Raw genomic sequence first — 26,207 nt, 5'->3', positions numbered from 1 at the left:
AGCCTTCCAAGGAGTGGGTTCTTTTTCTCTAGTTGTAGCCCCCCTTGACGGGAAATAATGCAGTCTCGCCTTCTATCCTGGGGGTCTTAGCCTTTCGCTAAGGGTGTTTGAGGAGAGGCAACCCAAAGCGGTTAATTTCCTAGCCCTAATCGGTCATTCTTTTCTGACGGGGGCTAATGTGCAAGAAAGGCACCCGTGGACAGAGAGACCAGAGACTTCCTGGTCTCTTGTTTGCTCGCTATTCATAATTGTTTAGTAACTGCAGTTTGTTAGGGAATTGCTGGGCTATCCGAATTATGTTCAAAGTGTGTAGAGACTTGAGATAATGAATAAAAAACTGTAGGTATAAATTCTTTAGTGGAAAAAGGTTTTGTGCCTATTGGAGCATTTAGTTGTCTCGAAGGCGGACCTGAACTCATTCACCTTTGGTTGACTGCTACTTACAAGCCACTTAACTTCTCTGAACTTGTTAATTCTCCTGCAAAATTATGTCACTAATACTTTACCTCTCTAGATTTCAAGGTTATTTAGAGGATCACATTTGTGTAAACTTATAAAAAAAAAGCCCAGGAGCCTTAGGTTTTGAGTTATTCTTTTTGTGAAATGTATGTTTGTTGAATACATTTTAGTTGTCAAAATGAATGTCTATGGAATTTTGTACTTTTATTATACATACTTCTGATTTCTTTTTAGTTTTCTCTCTGTGCTATGGGAGATGTCAAAGAATCAAAAATGCAAATAACACCTGAAACTCCAGGAAGAATTCCTGTTTTAAATCCTTTTGAAAGTCCTGGTGATTATTCTAATCTCCACGAACAAACTGTCTCCAGTCCTTCTGTTTTTAAATCGACAAAATTACCAGTAAGTTATTCTTGACTAGTGTTTCCAAACAACTTTAAATGTAATTATCTTTCTTTACAAGATAAGTGGGAAATTTATCATGGAACACACATATCTGGAATGTTCTTTTTAATTGTAATGTTCATTATAATGTAGTGGTTGGGCTAGAAATAACTTAGCCAGATTTTTTTTTTTTTTTTAGTTAGCATTTCTTTTTATTTTATTCAATAGATAGCATGTTAGCTTCCTACAGCTGTGGGTGCTACTAGTTAACTATGGTTGATGATATGTGTACTAATCCATAATGAAGAAGAAACTATGTCATCTAATTATTCTTCAGTATTCAACAAACATTATTTGAGTGCTATTTGTCAGGTAGAGTTCTTAGCTATAGAGGTTACACCTTGAACAAGTCAGGGTCATAAAACACAAATTCTCAAAGAGCTTATACTCTCATCCAGGGGTGAGCAAACTTTTTCTGTCAAGGGCCAGATAGTAAATATTTCAGGCTTTGCAACTCATCTGGTTGCTGTTACAACTAGTCACCTCTGCCTTGTATTGTAGAAGCGGCCGTAGGTAGTATGTAAACAATAAATGTGACTGTGTTCCAATAAAGCTTTATTTATGGACAGTGAAATTTGAATTTCATTTAATTTTCACATGTCGTAAATGACTAATATTCTTTTGGATTTTTGTCACCCATTCATTCTTAGCTTGCAGATTGTTTAAAAAGAAGTCAACCTCTACTCTAATGGGATAGACACAGTTAAACTGGCAACTTCAAGAGAATATGTTATGTGCTATAACACAAGGATGATATGGAAGGGAACGTGCTCTTTAGGAGATTAGGGAAGGCTTCATCTCTTCAGCTTATTTTTACTGTTATTGGCTACAGTGGAGAAGTTCTTTTGAAGTCTGATCTTTTTTTTTTTTTCACATTTTTATTGGAGTATAATTGCTTTACAATGGTGTGTTAGTTTCTGCTGTATAACAAAGTGAATCAGCTTCCCATATCTCTTCCCTCTTGCATCTCCCTCCCTCCCACCCTCCCTATCCCACCCCTCTAGGTGGTCACAAAGCACCGAGCTGATCTCCCTGAAGTCTGATCTTTTAACTTAGTAAATTATCTAGGAAACTGTAAACTGGGTGGCTGTTAATGCTAGCTACACATTCATATCAGCATGAAGCTAGTTATGCACTAGAGGAAAGTTTTACAGTGATACACTTTATACTGAGTCATTATCTGACCTCATGATTTTAAATTGAATAGTATTAAATTTTAGTTAGTCTTAATAAAAATAACAGAATGACTGCAACTTAATCCTCAAAGCAAGAATGCATGACATCTTGGGTTTTTAAGCCTGATTTTTCAAAAATATATTCTGAATTTACAGATTAGGATTTGGATAAGTTTTTTGGTGTAGTGGGCAGTTGAATATAGAAAAGCAGCACTGGTTACCACTCATAATTATTTTGAGGATCACCTATTTTATGAGCTTTTGCAGGCACTTCTGTATTTAAGACTTTGGTTAATTTCAGTTCATTCTTGGTGAAAATAAAGACTTGATAACTCTAAGAGATTTTTAGTTTTACTTGGTCATGTTGCATCACTGATGAGTGTTAATTGTGCAATTTCTATACCTTTAATACTCTGTGACTTTTCTATTATTATGTAATTTAAACAATCACCCAGAGGGAAGACTTGGATATTTTAAAGAGATACAGTCAAGTCAGTTGATTTAGTGGGATTTGGTTACCATTTGCCATTTAATTTAGTAATAAAGTCAAATTTTAAAATATGAGCTGTAAGATATTTTTATATTATAACCAATCACATTAAGTTTTGAAGCTGACATTTGAAGTTAGCTTAGTTTTGAAGTTAGTTTTGATGAACTATTTTAGTATACTTTTACTCATAAAATCGCTTTCTTTTGTTAAGACTCCAGGGGAATTTAGATGGTCTATTGATCAACTAGCCGTAATAAATCCTGTAGAAATAGACCCAGAAGACATTCATCGTCAAGCTTTATACTTAAGTCGTTCTCGGTAAGTTTTCTTTTTTCGCACTTAAGTGTAATAACGTACTCTCCAGTGAAGAGAGACAGGAAATTCCAAGGTTGAATATTTTTATTTGTAAAGAAATCAGGGAGGAAAAATTATGATACAGATTTATCTTATCTAAATAAAGAGTGAGCTCAAAGAACTACATCCAGCAAGACTCCCTTGCTAACAGTTCCAGATCTGGGTAGGAGTCCTTTTCTTTTAGAGACAGTTTCCTCCCTCTGCTACTTATGGGACACCTTTGCTTCCCCAGCACTTGGTAGAAGGAAGGGCATTTTGAAATCTGTATCTTTGTACATGATTGTGACTTCTGCCATTGAATTTTTGTTTTGTTTTCCTTTTTGGTGGTATGGGATAGAGTAAAATGCTGTTTTATTACCACCTACATTTAGGGAAGCTTAAAGTCCCTTTACCAAGTTAAGACACATTGAATGGAAGAGTATCCATTATCAACAGAGAGGGCTTTTCTAGACATCATCCAGCTTTGACACTTGGGGATCTGATTTACATTATCAGCCTAGTAGTCAGAGCAGCCCTAACTAATGCTTTTGTTGATGTGTTGTATAGATTTCCAAGTACTAGTGTGTCTTAGACTCCTGTTACTTAATGATGCCTAATGTAGTGAGACCATACACTTCTTTGGGGGAACATGCATACTTTTTGATTACCAACTGCAGTCATCTGTAATTACAAATTACAGATAGCAGTAGTCAGTAATAGTTTGAGGGACTCTTTTGTTGATGTCAGTTTTATAGTTTGATTTTTTTTTATATTTGAAACAATCAAATCCTGATATGATCAGCTTTTAATTTTTGGTACTAAGGTACATGTGTTATCGGTCTAAGATAATGAATAATTCTTTTCCCTTTAACTAGAATTTAATCGCACAAAGATGTACACGTATTGAGATGCTCTTGCAAATATTCATCTGGCTTTTCTACCCCTTCCTCTTTTGGCTTGATAGCTTGGACCATCCCCTCATAATTAATTAATGCACATCCCAAGTGCTATAGAAAGGGACTAGAATGGGGATAGAGCATGAAAGATTTTAACTTCACACTAGATAATACCTTTGAGAGAGAAGGTGGAAAGAATATCTGAAAGCAAACGTGTCACGAATGAGACGAATTTTTTGTTTCACACAAACCGTGTGCTATATTTCGCCTCCTCTCTTCAGTATATTGAACCATGGACAGTCAAGAGAGATTCGTTGAACACTGTGAGGCACCGTAGGGAGCACTGAAGCAGTACAGGAGGTTCTTCCTGCCCTGTAGTCAACAAAGTTGTGACACAGCATTTCTGTACTTACTAGTAAATCCTGTATTGTTTGAGCAGGTTTATGAAAAGAATCTTGGTGTACTTCAGTAGATAGACCTGTAACATAGAAGAGGGGGAAAGACCCTGATTGAATTTAACTTCCTCATGTAATTCAGTGAATGGTTATGGCTTCTACCAAGGATAGTGAGTATACTCTTAAAACATGTTGATTCATTCTTAGAAATAAGCAAAGGCTTCCAGTGTCTCTTCCTCTCTAACCCAAGTTCCCTCTTTCAGTGCTTTCCACCTTTTTCACGCCATGCTACACATAAAAATGAGAACTGCAAATCATCCTGGTATAAACAAATGAGTCTGTCCATATAGGAGGTGAACAGTCCTGAAAGCTCCTCCCTGCCTTGCCCACCAAGGGTCCATTCAGGGCATACCTGTAATACTGGACCCTGCATGCATCATGCTGGTCAGGATACCCTGCCCTATATGACTCCTTAGAACCTTCCATGATCAGGCTCTACAGTGTTTGGCCAAACTGATTTTCACTGCTTCTAGCCATCACTTGAATATTTCAGGTTGTTAAAGTCCTCTGATGAAGCAGCGGAAGTATTGCTAGATCAGAGCTTACTAATACTGTACGCTGTTATTGTTATGCCCTGTCATTTTGACTTGTTTATGTCCACAATAAGATGAAGAGAACTGAGTTAGTCATCTCAAAATGGCTGTTCAAACTGAGATATGTGGATTATCATTGCAGTCTGTTTTCTCACAATTCCCTTATTTGAGAGATCCACTTGATTTTAATTTCTAATACACGTACATTATTATAAGCTTTGTTAAGCTGCAAGTTATACATGAAAAAATTTGGAGAGAAAAAAGTGTCTTACCAACTTATTGATGGTAAGCAAATATTCTTTCTGGGAACAGATTAAAGAAGTGGGCCCTGGGAATTCCCTGGTGGTCCAGTGGTTAGTACTCTGTGCTTTCACTGCTGAGGGCCCAGGTTCAATCCCTGGTCAGGGAACTAAGATCCCACAAACTGCACGGCTGCTTGGCCGAAAAAAAAGAGGTGGTCCTACAAGGCTAACTGTTGAGTCCTTGGAAAATATATGCCTTGTGCTTGAGACCCGACAATTTATATTAAATCTTAACAGCTGATAAATTTGGGGTGCTATAATTGCATAATGTATCAAAGTGGGAAAAAAAGAATTTGTTTGGACAAAGTTTTATATTTTATATTTCAAATTTTATATTGTTGATATTTCATTTCAGAATTAATAATTTTGCCTGTTTATTTAGAACTGTAAGGATGATAGTTTTTTTTCCTTTTATTTCAGAGTAAGAGTTGATTCTAAAATTATGACTATGATAAACTTGCTATAATTGAAGAAAAAGAATTTGGACAATATTTAGATTTCTGTGGAGTGACATACTTCTTAATTTGTGGTGATTAAAGGGCAAAGTTTATTCAAATTACTTTCTTTACATTGTTAATAGTAATTTAAAAATTGTATCAATATAAGCCTTTTAAAAGAAAATATTATTCCATTCCAACTGTGAATGGAAAGGGGGGGTGAGGTAGGCCTAACAGCACAAGGCTGAATGAATATCTAAATACTGTCATTTACGAAATGTGATAAGGTCCCAATTTTTCTTTTAAAATGAGCTTAACATTTGCCAGTTTCCAACGGGGAAAGAAACGATTTCTTTGAAAGGTTATTATTTTAAATGTTCAATCTGCTGAAGTAATGGCATGGTTATTTTTCTTCTTTATCTCTGTATAGAATAGATAAAGATGTGGAAGACCAAAGACAAAAAGCCATTGAAGAGGTAACTTAAAACTGTTACTGATCACGAAGCTAGTTAAGCAGCGATTCTGCGTGCACAGCACCTCTAAGAGAGGAAGACTTCCTTCAGATCCTTTCCTGTCCCAGCTCCCACACCAGCCTCCCCGTCCCCAGTCCCTCTCAGAGCTCCCCTAAGACCAGTGTTTTTGAGCTGTCCCAGCGCCTCTCATTGTAATGACCGGTTGAGTGCTTTTCTCCCCCAGCCTGAATTCTTATTTGGCCAGTATTGTGTTTGTTCATCTTTTCATTCTCACGGCCTAGCACAGTTGGTCTTCCTTGTGCCTTGGATGAGCACAAACCATTGTTTCAAGTTGGAGTTTACATAGAGCAAGTTGAATATTTTCAAGCCTTGAAAGTCTAGATGGGCCTCAGTAACGGTTTTATCTTCTGTTCTTGTTAGTTCTTTGAATTTTTAAGACATAGAATATATTTCATGAAATATAATATACTGCTACATAGAAAAAGTATATCCCAAAGGTAGGTTTTTTTTTTTCTTAATAAAACTAATGAACTTAGTTTTTCACTTTTTGCTTTCTTTGTTTGCTGAACTCTTAGAGTATAAAGGTTGTCTATCTAGATATTTGCTCAAAAGTCTTCATGTCATGGCAGCATTTTTTGTTTTTCCTTTTCCCCTCACTAGCCCCCTCTGCCCACCTCTATTCCTTTGCTGCACTTGGATCTTCTGCACCCCAAAAGACTTCAGCTATGGCATGTTCAGAGATCCAGTGATGTGCTGGCCCCCATATTTCAGATACAGCCTATTTCTTGGGAAATCGTTTCATATGCTTTACTCCTGACAAACGTTATCTACTTCTTAATCTATCTAATAACTTCAAAATTTTCATTCTAATCCAGTCACTTGATTCCTCCTCAGTTGAATATTCTCAGACTCTTTCCCATTTCCCAACATTTTGGGAAGTATGCTTTCTCTTTCGAATTCTCGACTTAATTTTAAAGGGAAATTCAGGAGAAAACTTAAAATGAATTCAGAATGAAGATTAGGGCCAATGTAGCAGAAGTTAATGTATCAACAACAAATTAAATTCATACGTATACATGTGAAATACAATAGATACATGCACATAATAAAAACAAAAACAAACTGCAAAGAAAAAATATAAAATGAAAATGAAGAGCTCTTGTTCCCTGTCTCACTCCTTAAAAGTAATTACTGTAAAATTTCTTGAGTATACTTTCAGATTCGTTTTATGATAATAGCACATGCCCTTTAAATATTTGCACGTAAGTAGGATCATCATTCTTATACTGTTTTGCCTCTTACTTTTTTGCTTAATAATTTCTTAGAATTTTTTTTTGATTATCAGCACGTACCAGTTATTAGTAAATAGCATACATAGTATTCCACTGTATGAATGTATCATAACCTAATCCAGCCCCTATTGACGGATGTGTAGGTTGCGTTCAGTGTTCTTTTCTATCACAAATAATGCTGCAGTGAACACACTTGTACATATATCTTTGTGAACTTGCTAAGTCAGAGGGTTTGTGTTTTCAGCTTTTGGTAGATTTTGCCATATTATCTTCCCAAAAGGTTGTACCAATTTATTCTCCTGGCAACGTTATGAGACTGCCTGTTTTCTCATATCTGCAATATTGGCTATTATCAGACTTCTTAATTTGTGCTACTCTTATTACTTTAAAAATTTCATCTTGTTATTTGGATTTGTATCTCTTTCATTCTCAGTGAACTTATACTTTGCTTCATGAGTTTGTGGGTCTTTTATATTCCTTTTTTTCTGGGAATTGTCTGTGTCATCTCTGTTCCCCCTCCCCCCCTCCTTTTTTCAACATCTTTTCTTCATGTTTTCATAGGCAGTTTAGTCAAGGAAGTTAGTTCTTTGTCATAGGTATAGCAAAATATGAAGAAAATGTTCTGAGTTACCTCCAAAACATAGAGAGGGGAGGGGAAAATACTGTATTGCTTACTGTCTTAGGCTTGATTAATTTTATATCCAGAATGAAAGAGGAAACACATTTATCCAAATGCTGTATCTCCATTTGAGTATACTGGCCAGTGGTGTGCTGGTAAATTAACAACAGGCCCTCTGACTGTGGGAGGAGTATGAGTTTTAGTGATTGCTGCTGTCCATAGTGTGAATACTCCAACCATGGCCAATTTCAAGTTAGTGATGTGACCTCACTGAATGGGGAAAGAAATGTAGCAGTACACCATTACGTGTAGGCATTCTACCACACAGACACAAAAGACATAATTAACCTCAAGAGCATAGATGTTGGTAAATGTAGTAAAATAATTAGCAAATGATGATTTTGAGTTTTTATTACCTTTATTTTTAATATAGTTTATTTAAGTTTACCTAATTTTAATTTTAATATTGGCTTTGTTTGATAACTGATACACAGAATTCCTGAAATTTTAATAATTAGATCCTGAGAGTCAGGACGCCAGCTCCAGCACACTATTGATACCGGCTTCCACGTATACATTTATCCCCATTTATTCCTTCCCTCTTCATCCTCCCTTTTGTCAGCCTCCCCCTCGTCTCCAAAAAAATTGGGGGAGAAATGAAAAATATTTTCTTTATGATTAATGCCCTTAGCTTAATTTGCAAATTTAAGTGGTTGATTTGAAGTACTAAAATTTTTCTTTATATATACTTTAAACTTCTTCCATTTTACCTTTGCTCATTTGTGCTTTTAAGTATTAAATTTTAAAATATAACTATAAAGTCAGTATGTAACATGTTTGATGGTTATTTAACACAGCTGCCTTTTCATATTTCATATGCCTAATTTGATGACTTTAATTTTCCTAGTTTTTCACTAAGGATGTCATCGTACCCTCTCCTTGGACTGATCATGAAGGGAAACAGCTTTCAGAGTATGATTCCAGTAAATGTGAGTGTGTTAAAAATTGTTTGAATAAAAATCATAAAAAAAAAAAATCATAAAAATCAAAAGCAATAAATGTAAAACAACATATAGTGAGTGTCAGTTTATCTGCTTTGGTAGGAAGCTTGCTATAAATTAAATTTCTGGATACCAGAGGATTTAACTATTTAAGAGTTAGGATTCAAAACTTGACTAAAATTTACTAAATTCTTTTTTTTTTTGGCCATTCTATTTTGAATGTAACTTTCTCTTCATAATCATTGTGAATATCAGTTATAATGATGGTTATAGAGGATCTGTAGATGCAGAAATAGTTGGTATTGAATGAATATAGAGCTGAATTAATTTTTGCAGTGATTTTGAAGGTTAATTTTTTTAGGTGAAATCCTTAAATTGCTTTGCTTTTTGCTAATTTCCTGGTTTCTTATAATAGTAGAGGAAGGATGGGCATTTATAGGACCTCTGGGACAATGTAATACAGCTGATTATCTGCAAAATTAAAAAGGAAGTTGAAGAGCAAGCCAGTAATCTTTCAAATATTTTTCTACCTCTAGGAAATGGTTATCTTATATTTGCTCTCACTGCCCTTTGAGTTGTGAGCAATGTTCAAGTATTACTTGTTTATATGCATCCCTCATTTCGGTGGAATTGCCCGCTCTTCTGTGTAGCATACATTAATTATGCTCTCAGTATAAGAGGGAATATTTGTTCCATTCTTTATCAAAAACACAATATAGAAAAAATGGATTGAGCACTTTTCATGTGTCCAGTGTTAAGTGCTTTCAGTATTCCTTACAACAGCTCATATGAAGTAGGTGCTATTATTGGTCTCATTTTATAAGTGAGAAAATCTAGTTTTAGAAAGGTTAGAGCACTTGTCCCAGGTTACAGATATGATGCGGTGGCAGAACCTGGATTTAAAAGGAAGCATTTCTCAGTTCAGATTCTGAATCGTTGCAAACTAAAGGTGGCATGCAGTAGTGGATGGAGACCTGGGTTGTAGACCTTCCGTATTATAAACCAGAAGGGGTGACCTTGATCAACTTTTTCAATCTCTTTAGGCCTCAGTTTTTCATTTGTAAAATCAAGAGGTTAAACTAGATGGTTGTGTGTTAACATCCCTCCCAGCTCTAAAATTCTATATCCAAGGTGACGTATTCATAGATAGTAGGTTTCTTCCCCCCAGTTTTTTAATGTTGGATTTTTGAACAGGTAAATCAACCTTGTTATGTGATCTTTTTTATAACATCATTTTATATTCGAAGTATCCTGTTTTAGTTAAAGTGAGGCAGATCAGGAAGATGCTAAAAATACTACATACAGTCTCTTTGGTGTGACCATCAAGCCCATGACGACAGAGTACAGTGGTTAATTGGCGGGGGTAGGAGGGGGTGTGCAGGCCTGTGCTATCTACGATGGTGTTGGGAGATAGTTCGGTTCTCCGTGGGTCTCGCATTTCTATACATCTCATGAAGAGCGGCACGGACAGGTTTTGATCCAGACTGTATTTTCAAGGATGTTTGTATGGTGAACATCCTTGGAAAACAGAGACAGAGTATCCCTCTGGAGCAGAGGGCAGGTTTGTTTGGCTGTCTAGTACAGTAATGGTAACACCTCCCTCTGGGGCAGGTTTGCTTGCAGCTTATAAAGAATGGGATTTCCCGTGCTTAGGGTTCCTCAGCTGGGGCACAGACCCTCTGTGTGTGCTGTATCCACCTGGGCTCTTTCATGTCCCTTCCTTGGGACTGAGGGGGCAAAGGGAGCCCCCTGACGTGGACATGAAGCTCGTGTTGCCTGCTGTGCTGAGAATAATGAAGTCCCTTTGTCTGTGACCCGAAGCCTCCTTTCTTCAGCCAGCATCTGTGCAACGTTGACATGCTAACCTGTCAGACCCTTTACAGTTCTTGACATATGGTAGCCACTAGCCACATGTGGCTATTTACATTTAAATAAATTAAAATTGAAATTTTAGTTTCCTGGTCATACGTTCACATTTCAGGTGCTCAGTAGCCACACCTAGTGGTGACCATATTGGCCCGCATGGATATTGAACATTTCCATCATCACAGAAAAAGTTCTGGAAAACACTGCCTTAGAGTAGAGATTGGCAACCTCTGTCTGTAAAGGACCAAATATTAAATATTTTAGGCTTTGCAGACCATACAATTTCTGTTGCAACCAGTCTACTCTACTGCTTTACCATGAAAGTGTATCCCTGATGATACATAATGAGCGAGTGTGGGTGTGTTCCAGTAAAACTTTATTTACAAAAATAGGCAACCAGCCCAGTTTGTCTCGTGAGCTATCACTTGCTGACCCTCACTCTAGAGTAATGCCCTCTGGGTTTGAGTCGTGCCCAGTATAGCTTAGTAGCTGTGTGAACTACTTAGCTTTCCTGTGCCTCACTCTCCTTCCCTATGAAATGATGAAATGAGATAATACTTCGAAGATCATGTACCTAGCACATGGTAAGTGCTCAGTGTTATTTACCCGAAGAATAACAAAGACAATGGTGAGTCAGGGGGAAAAATGATTTTGTTTGTACACATTAGCTTATGCGGTCAATTTTTACTGTTACCAGTATTTATGCAGCAAGGTGCTTCAATGACTTTACTACCCACTGCGTTTTTATTTATGGACTTGAACGAGAATTTCTCTGGGAACTATACGTAGGCTGAGGATTTCTGAGTTACAGGCTACGTGCTTTCTGATTTGACCGTGCGGTGCCAGGCTGCTCGCCAGAACGACTGTACGGTCTGCACAGCCACCCGCGGTGCCTAGGGTTCCCATATCCCCACATCCCTGCCAGTATGTGGCTTTCACATTTTTGCCTTTCTCATGGGTTGTTTGACATTCTAAATGATGGTTTTAATTTTCCTTTCTCATATATTAACAGCCTTTTTATTTCCTCTCTTGTAAAATGCCTATTTCTAATTCCTTCCTATTGGAGTTGTTGTCTCTTTCTTTTTCCTTTTAATTTCTAAGATACCTTGTAGTTACATTTGTAGTTATCTTAGTTCTAAACATTTCACATGTCATCTCCGGTCACATATGTGCTACTTTTGTTTTGATGTCTTTGGTTGCCTAGAAATTCTTATTTTGGTGTAATCAAATCCATCCATTTTTCCTCATTTGATTGTGGTCTTAAAGTTATCTATGAAGTCCTTTTAGAGGAAACAACCAAGAAAACACTTGCAATACAGTTGAAAAGTGGTGTGAGAATGCTCCTGTCTGATCTAAGATGGAAGACACAGTTTAAGCGGAGACTTGAGTTAGCCGGACTCGGGGAATGGGGCAGAAAAGTCAGAGAGGAAAGAATATTAGGAATACCTAGAGGTGAGAGAGAGAACCTGTTTGTTTTTTAAGGTATTCAGATAATGTTCGGTTGGAGGACAGCGGTGCTAGAGACAGAGACAAGGTTTTGGAAGGGCTTCATTTACACCATTAAGGTGTTTGGACTCCAGCCTAAAGACCAAGGACATTACAGGGGTTTTCTCAGCAGAGCGCCTTGGTTGCATTTGCCTTCTAGAAGGTCACACTGCCTACAGCAGAGAAGGCATTTGAATTAGAATTCTATTTTTTTATTTTATTTTTTCACCCATTTATTTGCTACCTGGTGCTTTTTCAAGTTAAGAAGCTTAATATTAGTCATTAACTTCAGATTTTTAAAAAAATTATTCGCACCCATATTTTTGACTCCTCTCTTGGGGAAAAAAAAAAAACTGAGCACGGTTTTATTGATCAAATTTCAGTTTCTTTCAGAATGGCCTGGCGCTTTAATTCCAACAATTTATCTATTTCCATTTTGGAAAAGCATCAAGCAACAGAGGATCTGTTTGAGGACATTGGCGTTGACTAACATGTGTCCCCAACCTTTTAAGGTTGACGTCATGGAGAGCAACGCTGCTTTCCCTAAAAAGTATCTCTTGGTGCCGCCTTACTTGCTGTGGTAATCCTTAAGTCTTATCCTTATGCTTCCTCAAAGTTGACAATCAATCAATTAATCAATAAACAAACAAACAAACTTAGCAGAAACATGCCAAGTTATATACTTACCTATGCAGACATTTATTTTTTAAATGTAAAAGTTTCCACACTTCATTTTTTTACTCTGGAAAAAGTAACCCTAAAGTAAATGAAGAACAGAAAATGTAAGATTTTTCACTTAAAATGTTTTACAGGTATTAACATCAATAATGAATCTCCAATTGGAAGAAAGCTGACCATACATTCTGAGACAAGCAATGGTGAGTATGAATGTAAATTGGAAAAGAAGTATGTTCCATATTAAGCGACATTTGATGTTAATTTCAGTGCATGTGATAACACTTCACTCTGGAATTGAAGTTGTTTACTTTTTATGAATAAGCTATATGAGAGCTGAACTTGAGAAACAGTTAGAATAGATATATCCAGCCATGTTTGCGAAGTGGCAATAGTGTGTTATTTTGTGGTTCAAATCATGTGAATCGAATTTTGGTTTTGGAAGGCATTCTTTTGAAAATTTGTTAATATTGGGAAATCTATCCCCAAATATATATAGGCTGGCTTCTTTTTTGATACAAGTGCCAGCAGCACAGCCAGGAGTTAACTTTTACCATTAACAGGTTTACATCTGGAAAGTGCTGGAAAGTGTGGGAAACAGGAAGGTGGCATGTTATGGAAAGGGATGCGTAAAGTAAATAATTCAGTTTGTCTGGAGCATCATGGGGAGATGGTTGATGGGGAAGCACATGCTAAACTGCCTGGGATACACTTGCATTGATTTAACCATGTTAGTGTTTATCTGCTTGCTTCCAGCTGCTTGCCAGACATTGCTGTCTCTTCCTGTGGATTTTAATTTAGAAAAGGTATTAGGTAAGTATTGTATTTGTTTAAACCTTTAATAACTTAAATAAAAGGTTTTGTTTTAATGGCTTTTGGTAAATGGGAATCTGTGGCAATGCCTCTTTCTAAAGAAGTGGGGAAGCCGTCCTGAAATTTCTCATTTTTCTTTAATATGGCCTGAATTAGCCTTTTTATCATAGTGAACTTAACTATAGACATAAACGATTCATGAGCACATCTTATTGGCACTACCCATACTAATAATGAGGCACTAAAAAAAGAAGGAATCGTTTCAGATTTCAAGCAGCACCTGTGCAGTTAAACTTTGCCCTCTTTTTGGAAAACAATTCAAACATATAGACTGGTTTTTAAAACATCAGACAACTGAAATATAATTGCTCTTCCAAATGACTAGCTCTGCCTTTTATTCTGTTAATATTAAATATAGGTGACTATTTTAGAGCTGATGAATTTGCAGATCAATCTCCTGGAAACCTCAGTTCTTCATCCCTCAGAAGAAAGCTCTTTTTAGATGGCAACGGAAGTATCTCTGACTCCTTACCTCCAGCTTCTCCCAGAAGTCCTCGTAGTGGTGCTGAAGCATCACTTGAGGTTTTTTATTCAATAGATTTATCTCCTGTGCAGTGTAGGAGCCCTGTGCAGACCCCGAGTTCGGTAAGAAGTGGACCAAGTGGCTGGTTGGTTGGCTCTAGGCATCTTGGACCTAGATGCTCCTATTGCTGTCAGGAGGAATGACTGTCTTTTGGGTTTTATATTTCATGCGGATTAGCCTAGTTCACATTTTGTCATTAGGTATAGGAATGTTTTTGGTCAGACTCTCCAATTTTGTATTTAGAGGTAAATGAGTCTCAAGGAATTTCAGGGTAAGGTACTTACTGAATTTCGGAAGATTTTCAGTATAACACAACTAGATTGGTGTTAGTGGACTAACTTAAAATTTTTCATAGACTGCTACTTGGTTTGTGTAAATATGGTGCATTTATAGTTTATCTTATCTAGTATATTCTATTTCAGAATTTTTGGAACAGTCTTCTTAACTATCCTCGTTACAAGATGCCGTGCCTTTTGGCGTGTTTTTTTTGTTTTGTTTTGTTTCCTGTTTTTACCTTTTTTTTCTTATTAAAGTATAGTTGACTTACAATGTTTTATTAGTCTCAAGTGTACAGCAAAGCGATTCAGTTATACATCCATATATATCTGTTTTGTTCAGATTCTTATCCCTTATAGGTTATTACAAAATACTGAGTAGAGTTCCCTGTGCTATACAGTAGGTCCTTGTTGATTATCTATTTTATATATAGTAGTGTGTATATGTTAATCTCAAACTCCTAATTTATCCCTCCCCACCTTCCCCTTTGGTAACCATAAGTTTGTTTCCTGTGTCTGTGGGCCTGCCTTTTGGTGTCTTGCCTTTTGCCACAGAGCAAAGGTGGCATCTTGCTTTCTGGTGAATAACCAAAGTTATACAACCTAGTTTATGAATGTGTTTCAAAAATAAAGATAAATAGCACTTGGTGTAACAGAGCTAAGGAAGAGAACCGTGTAATTTTATTTATTTATTTTTATCACAGGGGCAGTTTTCTTCTAGCCCTATTCAGGGTAGTGCAAAAAAATACAGTTTGGGAAGCATAACCAGTCCTTCACCTATTTCTTCACCCACTTTCTCACCAATTGCATTTCAAATAGGAAAGACACCACTCTCAGGTATGTCTTGTAATACAACCCCCAGTTAAAATTTTATATTGTCAATATTTGTTATTAAAGAGTCTCTTTTTAGCTTGTTCTAACTACAGAGCTCCAAATGACCACTCACCCTTTTAAAATTTAGAAACTTGGATTTTTTTTTTTTTTTTTTTTTTTTTACAAAAGGAACAATTTACTTTCAAAGACTGAAATTCTCAGCCAAGTTCTGCTCTCATGTCAGATACAGGTAATTTGACTAGCAGTATTTATACCAAACATCTTACAAGCAGAATCAAAGAAAGATGGCTGTTGTAGAGATAAGTTGGTTTCGGTATGCCTTCCAGTGTGTAGGTTCAGACTTTGGTAATCAGATATTCATATTGATATTGTGTAAAGATATATTTGTTTGAGTAAAGTTTTTAGGTAGTGTGTGGGAATTTACATATTTTTCTTTGCAATATGTCAGTTTCCCCTTGAAAAAAATTATAGCACTTCTTAAAAATTATTCACAGTTTACAAAACCTATTCATAGTAAATAAAATTGGAAAACTGAAAACTATTTTTCTTAGTCTTCCTTTTATATATGTACGTGTGTATATATCTCCACACATATATGAACACACACACACACACATAGTTCTATATCCTGCTTTTTTCACAAAGCATTCTATTAGGAGTATTTTCGTAGGTCATTCAAGTCATTTATTATTGTTTGAAACCATGATTTTGAATCACTATATGATATTCCATTTCACGGATGTATCTTTTGTTTTCAATCATTGATAAACATTTAAATTATTTCTAATTTTTCCTTGCATATACATTGTATTGTACATATTTATTTCTTTAGGTTAAATTCTCAGAAGTGGAATTATTTGGTGAAAAGGGATGACTGTTTTTAAGGCTCTTGAGGAATTTTATCAAATTTTTTTCATAAGAAGTTGTACCAATTGAAATTTTCATCAGTGGTGTGTGAAAAGTCATTTTTTCCCCCATCTAGCAACACTGGTCTTACCATTCTTTTTGATGTTTGTTAATTTGGTACATTACAAAAAGCTCTCTTACTGCTTTAATTTTCTTGTCTTTGATTATTACAATGTTGAACTTTTTCCAAATGTTTATGGGTCATTTGTTTGGGGGGATTATTAGTTCAGACTTCAGTGTTTTTGTTCAACAAATGGTCTCTCATTGCTTTAATTTCCATATTTTTTATTATTTGTGTGGCCAAACACTTCATGTGTTCATTTACCATTGGGAGGATTGTTTATACGCTTTTGCCCATTTTTTTAAACTTTTGTTTTTATTAAGCTAACGAAGCTATAAAAATTATTAACTTTTAAGGCATTTTGATCATTTCGTTTACCATTGTTAAGCTCTTTATTGTTGCAAATATTATTTTGCAGTTTTTTGTTTGCCTTTTAATGTTGCTTATAGTATTTTACATAAACACAAATAGATTATTACATATTTCATTTATCAGGTACAGCTGTTAATTTGCAGCTATCAGCTGGTTTGTTCTATTATCTTGGATGTGAACAACATTGTTATAGTAGCAATATGCTTGTGAGGAAATAATTCTCAGGGAATAAGATATTTTGTTTAACTGAAAAAGGCAAAGTGCCAGAGAAATTATTTTTGAAGAGCCTCACCCTATTTATGGATACACATTCATTTCTGCTATTATTTTTAACACCAAAATTTCACTTCAGGAAACAACACCACTGTTAGAGAAATCCAGTTTTTCTGCCATGAAACATGATGATGACCATTTAGTAATGGCTTTCCCATGTCCATGTTTTCATGATGTGATTTTTTTCCTTCCCAATCTTTTTTTTTCCACTCCCAATCTTTTAGAGCAAAGGAAGTTAACTTTCCATTCTCCTGATGCTTCGTCTGGAACAAATTCTCATGGAATTACCAATCCGTGTATCAGAAGTCCTTATATAGATGGCTGCTCACCAATTAAAAATTGGTCTCCTATGAGACTTGAGATGTGTACAGGGGGTGCTAAGTATCGGCCCGCACTGATTCGGGTACCTTTTGCTCTCGAGGCTCACAGCGAAGATGAAGGAGACAAGGCAGATGTTCCTTCCACAGACGCCTCCTCCCTCGCCACGGGCACGGCTGGAGTCCACCTGCCGCAGCTGGATGGTGACGTTTGTCCACACGGCGCGCACTTGGTAGTGACCGCCATGTCTATTACCCAGAACCAGTCCGGTGCTTCTGAGAAAGAATTGGCACTGCTGCAGGATGTGGAAAGTGAGAAGGAGAATAACACTGTGGATATGGTCGATCCCATAGAGATAGCAGATGAGACCGCTTGGATTAAGGAGCCCGTTGATAATAGGAGTTTACCCATGACTGACTTTGTGAGTGGGATCGCCTTCAGTATTGAAAACTCTCACATGTGCATGTCACCTCTCGCAGAAAGCAGTGTCATTCCTTGTGAAAGCAGTAACATTCAGGTAAGGTATTTGAATATTCTAGAGTTCTTTCCTTGGTCCCTTGGTGTTCTTCATCCTTTCTTTTGTAAGATTATAGTGAGAAAGAAAATGGGTTGTATGTGAGACTTACAGCATTACATATGTATTTTTAATCAGTACTAAGTGATATCAAGAGGGTTAGTTCTTTTAACTTGGACTGATGATGCATATATTTAATATTCACATTCACTGATATTTATTTGGAGTAGGAAAATAAGAGAGCAGAAAAGAAATCAAGCTGCTCTGTTTTTTACAAACTGCTAGAATCCGGCAACTTCTCAGGGTTCACCTCTCTTTCCTGTGGAGCTAGTTCGAAAAGAATTCAGTTTCTGGTGTAGTGTTTGTATTCTAAAAATACAGTAGTTTTGGTTTTTCCTTTATATAATTTAGGAAAAGCAGTTTAGAGCACTTTTATGTATATTTCTTTTGGACTTTTAAAAAAATGTGATTTGTAACCACCATTTTTCATGTAATCATACATTTCCAATTTTGCAATATCTGGCAACAGGAAAGCATGATTCATTTGACAAATACACTTCACAGCTAGCACTTACTTTCAGAAAGACATTTGTTCCACTAATTGTCATATTCTTTGAGTTGAGAGTTTTGAAAGAACTTTAAACTAGAAAGGCAGTTTTACCTGCCATTTCATAGTAACAATATCTAACACTTACGTAGCTCTTACAGTATGTCAGGCATTATTCCAAGTACTTCACACATGTTAATTTGTTTAATCTTCACAACGGTCCTGTGAAATAGGTACACTATCATCCACATTTTACAGATGAGGAAACCGAGGGTCAGAGAGGTTCGGTCAATTGCCTGTATAGCTAGCAAGTGGTGGAGTCAAAAGATTCAAATCCTGGCAGTCTGGATTCCATGTTCTTTAATCCAAGTTTATACTGACCCATAGTAATAGTTAATACTACACAGTCTTCCAGTGTGCCAGACACTCTTCTAACCTCTTTATAGATACTAATTCATCTAATTCTCACAACAACTCTATAATGCTTTAGTGCTGTCAGTTTTGACATGCTAAAGTGTAAAACTCATGGAGGGATTTTAAATGATCCCAAATTACATATCATCTTTTGTTCATATTTTATGCCTATGTTGTCTATCCTGACTTCTAGGATTGTTGCTCAAAAAAGTACACTAGAATCGCTTTTACATATTCCAGCTTCTAAATTTGGTTCCTGAGTAAAGAAGCACATCCAGTCAAACTTAGCCTTAAAGGTATCGTTAACTTTTTTGCTCTCCTTTTTTCTTACTGCCTCTTTTTTTTCAGAGCATCTATAGAAGCATTATAGAATACTTAGATGGAAATACACATTCATCATCCAGTCCAGCTACCCCTTGGAAGCCTGTCTCATTATAAATTGCCATCACTCTCTGCCTGAGTACCTGCAGGGGTACCCCAGCCCACCTTAGAGGACTTCTTTCACCATTTACAAGCCTCTTCCCTAGCGAGCTGAACTATGGTTCTGTCTGTGGCATCTACCAGTCAGTTTCAGTTTTATCCTTTGGGTCCTACCATAATAATGTGTACTGTTGGCAGAACATTTTGTAGTTTAAAAATGTTTTCTATACATTCTTTCCTACCACAGGGGTAGCTCCAAACATTCGAAGACAGTCACATTTTCCCAGGGCCTTTTGACTTGCTTTACTGGGACGGGTTGGCCTCTAAGCATTGTACACAGCTGTATTCCTGGAATATCCCTTCATCATCCTGAGAATTCCCTTAACCTCTCGCATGTTCTGTACCCCGTTCTTCTGTTTCCTGGTTTACTTCTCACTTGACTGGAACACATTTTCCAGTAGCTTTCTGAGGAAGAGTACCTTTTTCAAGATACTGCACATCTGATCACATGTTCTTTATTCTCTCACATTTGAGTTTGGAAATAATTTTCCTTCAGACTTTGTTTCGTTGATTCTGTTTTCAGTGTTCCTGGTGAGAGATCTGAAACCATTTTAATACTTAATCCTTTGCATATGGTCTCTTTTTATCCCTTTCTGGAGTAAAGGATCCTGAAATTTCAGTGATTCTTTGGTGTGGGTTCCTTTTCATCAGTTATACTGGGCACTCAGAGGGCCCTTACGATCTGTAAACTCATGCCCTTCACTTCTTGGATCTTTTCTTGAATAATATCTTACATTTCTCCTCTATCGTTTTCACCGTTCTTTGGAACTCCTTTTGATTCTCCAATTTAAAAAAATCTTTTCACAGTTTTTTTAACTCCCTTTTGTTCTAATTTTTGGGAAATTTGCTCAACTTCATGCAATAACCCTTCCATTGAGTTTTTATTTCTGCATCTTAATCTTAAATTTGTAAGCTTTTTTGTTTGTTTTGCTTTTGGTATTAATTTAAAAATCTGTAGAGTGGCTGGCAAAGCATTGCATGGTCTGGCCTTTCCCTTACTCTCCAGCCTCATTTTGTTTCCCTTCCTTCTCTGTTTCAGTCACATTGGCTTTCCAGAGTTTGGAATACCATGTTGTCTCCCTTGACGCCTGTGGCGGGTAACGAGATGACCTGTGTTGTCTGGTTGGCACATAGTAGGCACTGACATTAGTAGTGGTCTGGATGGGAGCCAGTGTGGTAAGCCACCATGTTATGTTAGGGGCACCCATGATCCTTCTCTTCCTAGAGAGTGGGACAGACTCCCCGTGTACCGTACTCCCTGCACCACAAGGGTTTTGTTCAAATGGAACATCACTCCCAGGAGTAAACAAGTATGCATCCATTCCCGAAAACTGGGAACATTTTTCTTAAGATGATGATAGAATGCACTTTCTAGGCTATTCTTATGTTTGTGTTGGGGGCAGATGTAGTCTTCCCTTCGCTGGTCATAATTTGCATAAAAGGGCGTCAGTGCAAGATGACTGCATTGTGGGTTGTGTTGTTTGGTGTTCGTCACTGTGCACGTAAGTGTGGAGTGTGTGCAGTGAGTGGGCAGGGGCAGTGGGGCCTCAGCTCTTCGTCATCTCATTCCGACACTGTGAAAGTTACCCTTTCTGAGCCTTAGCCTCGTTTGTGAAGTTAATAGGGTGCTGCAAGGAGAAAATAAGAATATTACATGGAGTGCCATACAGGGCTGGTGCTCTTTTTAGGCCCTCATGAAATAAATATTTGTCATATTTGTACCAAAACTGAAGTTTGCTAGTCCCTTGTTTTCTTTTGCTCTTTTGGGCTGTAACAGTGTGCTGTAGAATGCTACAATTTTAATTAAAATGAAAAGCTGAGCTAACATCTAGAGCCATTATATACGTGGTATTATTATGAAGGTAAGATTTTTATTTCAACGATGGGTATGAGTATAATGTAAGCCACCTTTTAAAAAATGTGTATTGTTTTGAATCCTCTTAACGGTAGCTTGCCATTTAGGTAAATTTTATTTAGAGATGCAAGTAAGCCATTTAAGACAAGCTTGGTAAATGAGTTGGAAGAAGTTGATTGTAATCTTCATTTTCATCTACTGGGTGTGAGCACAAAGTAACAGGGAAGTATGTTCTTAGTGGCTTGTACACTGACTTTCAAGAAAATTACAGGGACTTCCCTGGTGGTCCAGTGGTTAAGACCCCACGCTTCCACTGCAGGGGGCACAGGTTCGATCCCTGGTCAGGGAACTAAGATTCCATATGCTGTGTGGCGCAGCCAAAAAATAAATAAAATAAAATAGCCTAGAATTTAAAAAAAATAAAGAAAATTACAAGATATGTTTTATTAGAAGGAATTATAGTAACTACTTTGAAGAACAAGCAATTTTATGTTTACTTTTAAAATTCATTCAATATGATCAATATTAAATTGTATTGTTAATACAATATTAAATTGTATCATTCAGTTGTAAATGATAGTATATAGTGACTCATTTAAATGTTTTAAAATATTGTCTTTATATATAATTGCATAAGCCATATCTTACATATATATAACATATTTTATATAAATATTTTAAAATAAATTTACTTATTTAAACATAAAAGTTCCTCAAAATAAATTTTGTGGTCAAGTGAATTACACTTTGCAATGTTACCTGTGGTGGTTTTTCTTCTCTCTCTCCTTGTCATTCCTGTCAGATGGATAGTGGCTATAATACACAGACTTGTGGAAGCAATATTATGGATACGGTTGGAGCAGAAAGTTACTCCAAAGAAAGTGATGCACAAACCTTGGAAGTCGAGAATAAATCTCAAGTTTTTAATATAAAGGTATGGAAAAAACAGAGAAAGCTTGATATGGTTGTGGTTTTTTAAGTATTTGCTAAATGTGACTGTTTTCAGCCTATTTTTTTTCCCGTTTTGTGTAAAATTTCGTTAATTATTATCTGTTGATGCCTCATCCTGTCTTCAGTTCATTTAATAGCAGGAGAAAGTGCTTCAGAACTTTATTTTCCTACCTCTTCTGCTGTGAGGGAGCATAAGAGAAGAGGTGGGGGAAGGAGAGCTTAGCGCTGCTCTGGAAAAGGGGCTTGAAATCAGTTCCTTTAAGCTGAAAGGGGAACAGGAGGAGAGGGTACCAAATAAGAGGGAGGTGGAGGGTTTTGCCTCTAATATTGGCTCAAAGCTAAACTAAAAGAAGCATCTTGATTACTAGAGAGGGAAATAGTACAACTGAGAGATTACACATCAGTTACGAGCACTCAAACAAAGGTACGGGTTCTTTTCTTAAAATCCAAGCCTTTAGAGAGAACACATACGTATCTAAAAAACTGAGTATTTATACAAAAGTATACTGTTGAAGTGAACCCTTACTGAACCTCCAGATAGGATGGTTATGTCTGTATACGGTTGGCGAGTTCCACATCCATGGATTCAACCAACCTCAGATCAAAAATATTCAGGGCGAAAAAAAAAACCACCAAAATCCAGAGTTCCAAAAGCAGAACTTGAATTTGCCATGTGCCAGCAACTATTTACATAGAACTTATGTTGCATTTGCAACTGTTGACATAGTATTTACACTGTATTGGGTATTGTGAGTAATCTAGAGATGATTTAAAATATATGTAAATACTACGCCATTTCATATAAGGGACTTGAGTATCCGTGGATTTGGGTATCCTTGGGGGGTCCTGGAACCAATCCCCCACGGATACTGAGGGACAACTGTACTCATCTTTGAAGAGTCCCGTCATAATTTTAGGCGCTGAGCAGGAGCATCTTTGACTTTTCTATGCCGATTTATTAATAAACAATAAACGTCAAGTGCTCAACTGACCACAACTCTCCCGACGAATATTCAGGTTTAACACGGAGGCCGCGTTATTTTACCTTTCCTCCGTTTTGTCATGAGCTGGGATTGTAGTTGTCCATTTAAAAGCAAGCAAGCATTAAGATACAGGAAGTACTCTTGCGATACAGAATACTGATTTGTAACAAAATGTATCTTCACTGTCCCTTTAGCGTGCATAAGGAAGTTTGCATCTCGGTTTTAAAAACAGTTCACATAATTGTTGTATCCTTGAATGGTCCTATTTAAACCGAAAGTAAGGTATTTTCTTTTTCACAGCAAGACCACTCAATGCAAAGGTGTTGGATGAAAATTGCAAATCGTCCTCAGTGCGGCAGCCCATAGAGTACCTCTCTCAGAACCAAAGACCCTAACTGGACAGCTCCACATATTCTTCATGCGTGGGATCCATGATGTGATCGTGATTGGGAGGAAACTGCTTCAATTAACATGCTGAGCTTCTTTTCTTTCCCTCCTTAATGTGAAAAATCAAGGGCTTAATTTAGTGACAACAGAAAAGCTCCTGGAACTTGAACAAGTTACTGAAGTACAAGTTCATTTTTTATCAATAAATATTTTTGTACTGACCTTGAGTGATGTGTTTCTTTAACAAAAAACTTGAGTGATAACTTTACTCCTGCCCTACAGGGTCAGTGAACTGCTTCTCAGCGAGCCTTACTGACAGCACTGAGTTTAGCAGAAGTTCTGGGAACATGTGGACCTGTGAAGGTGCTATGTTTTATTTTACTTAAAAGTATGCGAATATACAGATGAATTCAAATTTATAACCTTTGTGAAAGAAAGAAATTTGAGTTAGAAAGGAAACTTAATCAAAGAGGTAGAAAGGAGGTTAAGCAGGTTTCCAACATTTTTCATGCTTGAACTATTTGTTCATTTCAGTGTAGAAATTCTTAGTTCCAGTGATAACTGGTCTAAAAAATGTAGATCTTACTATCATGTATTGTTATTATTAGTGGGGTTAATGTGGGATGCCCAGAATGTATCTCCATCCCTAGGGTAGGGACATCCTTTCCAGCTCACATTTGGTACAGAGAGGAGTTAGTTAAGAACACAGGAGAACCAGGATAAACTGGGGGGGGTTCCCATAGAGCTTTAGGCTTATGAAGCTAGGGTTGGACAGACATGTAACTAATTTTTAAAAATTAAATAAATAAACTTATGTTGGGAGTAGAATGGGTATATAATTTTTGGGGAAAATGTTCTTTGGAGAATGTATACTCATATTTTACAAGTTACCTTTTAAAAACTGTCTCATTCAGGAGGGAATAATTCATACATAGCCCTAGGAAATAAAGACACACTATCATGGTGCCACGTCCTTCCTTACTTCCGTGCAACTTGTAAACTTCCTGCCAACCTGCAAGACTTATTTCTTGCTACGTACCTGGCTCATCCTCTCCCCTCCGTACACTAAACATTAAAGCCATGAGCCACTAGGTCCATTTCTAAAGATTAGTGCATTAGGAAGTTGAGTCCTTAATCATAGGCTTTAGAATTAACAGGAGCTTAAAACAATTGTTGTACATAAGAGGAATTCTAGATCCTAAGGGTAGGTGCTTCCCTGGCTGTGTTTTTTTAATAGCAAAACTCAAGAAACAAAGAACAAAGTTGTGATTGTAACTTGGATTCCAATCCTCCTCTGTCACTTATGACCCAAAATAGGCCATAAACCATCAATCTCCCACCGGTTAAATGGGGATAATAGTCCTTACCAAACAGGGCTTTTTAAATGAAATATTTCATGTCAGCTGCTTAGCATAAGAAGTGGCATCCGAAGCATTTTAGATTAGCAAGGAAGAGGCTTCAGGGTGAAAATCAGGTTTCTGGTCATCTTGAACTACTCAGTAGGGACCAGAGCCTGAAGCAGGCCTTCTTCATAGAAAAGTCGGAAGAAAACAAACCTGGAAAGACAGACATGTGAGGTCAGCACAGCCTTGTTTTACGCAGAAGCCTCCCTCTTCCTCGACTGCAGCTGAACTATGGCCCATGGGCAAAGAATTTTTAAATGGCTGGGGGGAAAGGTGCAGCATGGAAATTGAATTAAGTAGTATTTTGTTAAACACACGAAAATTAGGAAATTATTTCAATTTCCCTGTCCGTAGACAAGGTCTTGTTGGAACGTAGCCACGCTCGTTTGTTTACATATAGTCCGTGGCTGCTTTCGTTCTGTAAGAGCAGAGGAGTGAGTGCAGAGCTACGGCTGCGACAGGAGCCACCCGGCTGGCACAGCCTGACACGCCCGGCCTTCACAGAAAAGGCTTGCCGACCGCTTCAGGTGTTCGTCCCCGCGAGGCTCTCCTTCTCCGACTGAAACAAGTTCTGCCGCAATGTATGGACGTTTTCCTCAGTAACAGGAAATGGGAACAATCATTTTAATTACTGAAGTGCCTGAATGTACACGTTGGAACTATTCTCACTCACTACACCTGCCGATGTGTTCGCCGGTCACTTCCCACTGTACCGCAAGCTCCTTCAAGGCAGAGATCGTTTACTTGACTGGTGAGGAACCTGGTACGGTGTCGGAACTGCAGAAATTGAATGAGCCAAGTAAAATGTTTTAAGGTATCGCTTATCTCAAAATATTCTTGAAGACACCTATTTTATCATTAATAATCTTTGTGGTTGACAAGGAAGTAGGCACGGGCACACCAAGTAGCAGTACTTCAATCTGTTCCCTTTAATGTCTTCATACAACCCCTCCTTTCCTCCATAATCTGATATATATGCAATTTAAAAGCCATTAATTGCCTCCTTCTTATTTTATAAGTAACATGATGTGATGTTTAAAGTGCCATCTCTATTCTTTCTTTGAACGCTAATGCCTTATTTTCGGGGAGATATTTGAGCTGAAGGTCAAGGATGATGATCACACTTACTATCTGGTATTAAAAAAACAACTATTTTTCCAGTTAGATCAAAATATTCTACTTCACCTTCCTTCAACACCCAATTCCCAAACATTCACAGCTGTTCAAGAACCACTAATAAAATGCAGGAGGCTTTTAATAGTAAAGGAACACTTAGTATAAGTCGGGTAAATTAAAAGTGGCA

At 37.1% G+C, this 26,207-nt stretch overlaps 1 protein-coding gene across 1 annotated transcript; it reads left to right on the top strand.

Moving 5' to 3' along the window:
- On the top strand, positions 1-23,637 carry BORA (BORA aurora kinase A activator). Its single transcript, XM_061170735.1, has 12 exons — positions 1-13; positions 694-861; positions 2,780-2,886; positions 5,955-6,000; positions 8,816-8,897; positions 13,073-13,138; positions 13,692-13,748; positions 14,167-14,393; positions 15,311-15,443; positions 17,277-17,887; positions 21,983-22,114; positions 23,415-23,637. The coding sequence occupies exons 2-12, from the start codon at positions 709-711 to the stop codon at positions 23,478-23,480; spliced, it is 1,680 nt and encodes a 559-aa protein (XP_061026718.1). The 5' UTR covers positions 1-13; positions 694-708; the 3' UTR covers positions 23,481-23,637.
- Positions 23,638-26,207: the final 2,570 nt, after the last annotated feature.

This window comes from Eubalaena glacialis, chromosome 16 (genome assembly GCF_028564815.1).
Source record: "Eubalaena glacialis isolate mEubGla1 chromosome 16, mEubGla1.1.hap2.+ XY, whole genome shotgun sequence".
Lineage (NCBI taxonomy): Eukaryota > Metazoa > Chordata > Mammalia > Artiodactyla > Balaenidae > Eubalaena > Eubalaena glacialis.
The sequence above is the reverse complement of the archived record's forward strand: the minus strand, read 5'-3'. Positions and strand labels throughout refer to the sequence as shown.

What these genes read in the sequence shown, in the direction of transcription:
- BORA (XM_061170735.1), top strand. Translation starts at nt 709, where the DNA reads ATGGGAGATGTCAAAGAATCAAAAATGCAAATAACACCTGAAACTCCA. An exon ending in GTGAAAGCAGTAACATTCAG is followed by an intron (nt 17,888 to 21,982) that starts GTAAGGTATTTG and finishes CATTCCTGTCAG; the next exon opens with ATGGATAGTGGCTATAATAC. An exon ending in CTCAAGTTTTTAATATAAAG is followed by an intron (nt 22,115 to 23,414) that starts GTATGGAAAAAA and finishes TCTTTTTCACAG; the next exon opens with CAAGACCACTCAATGCAAAG.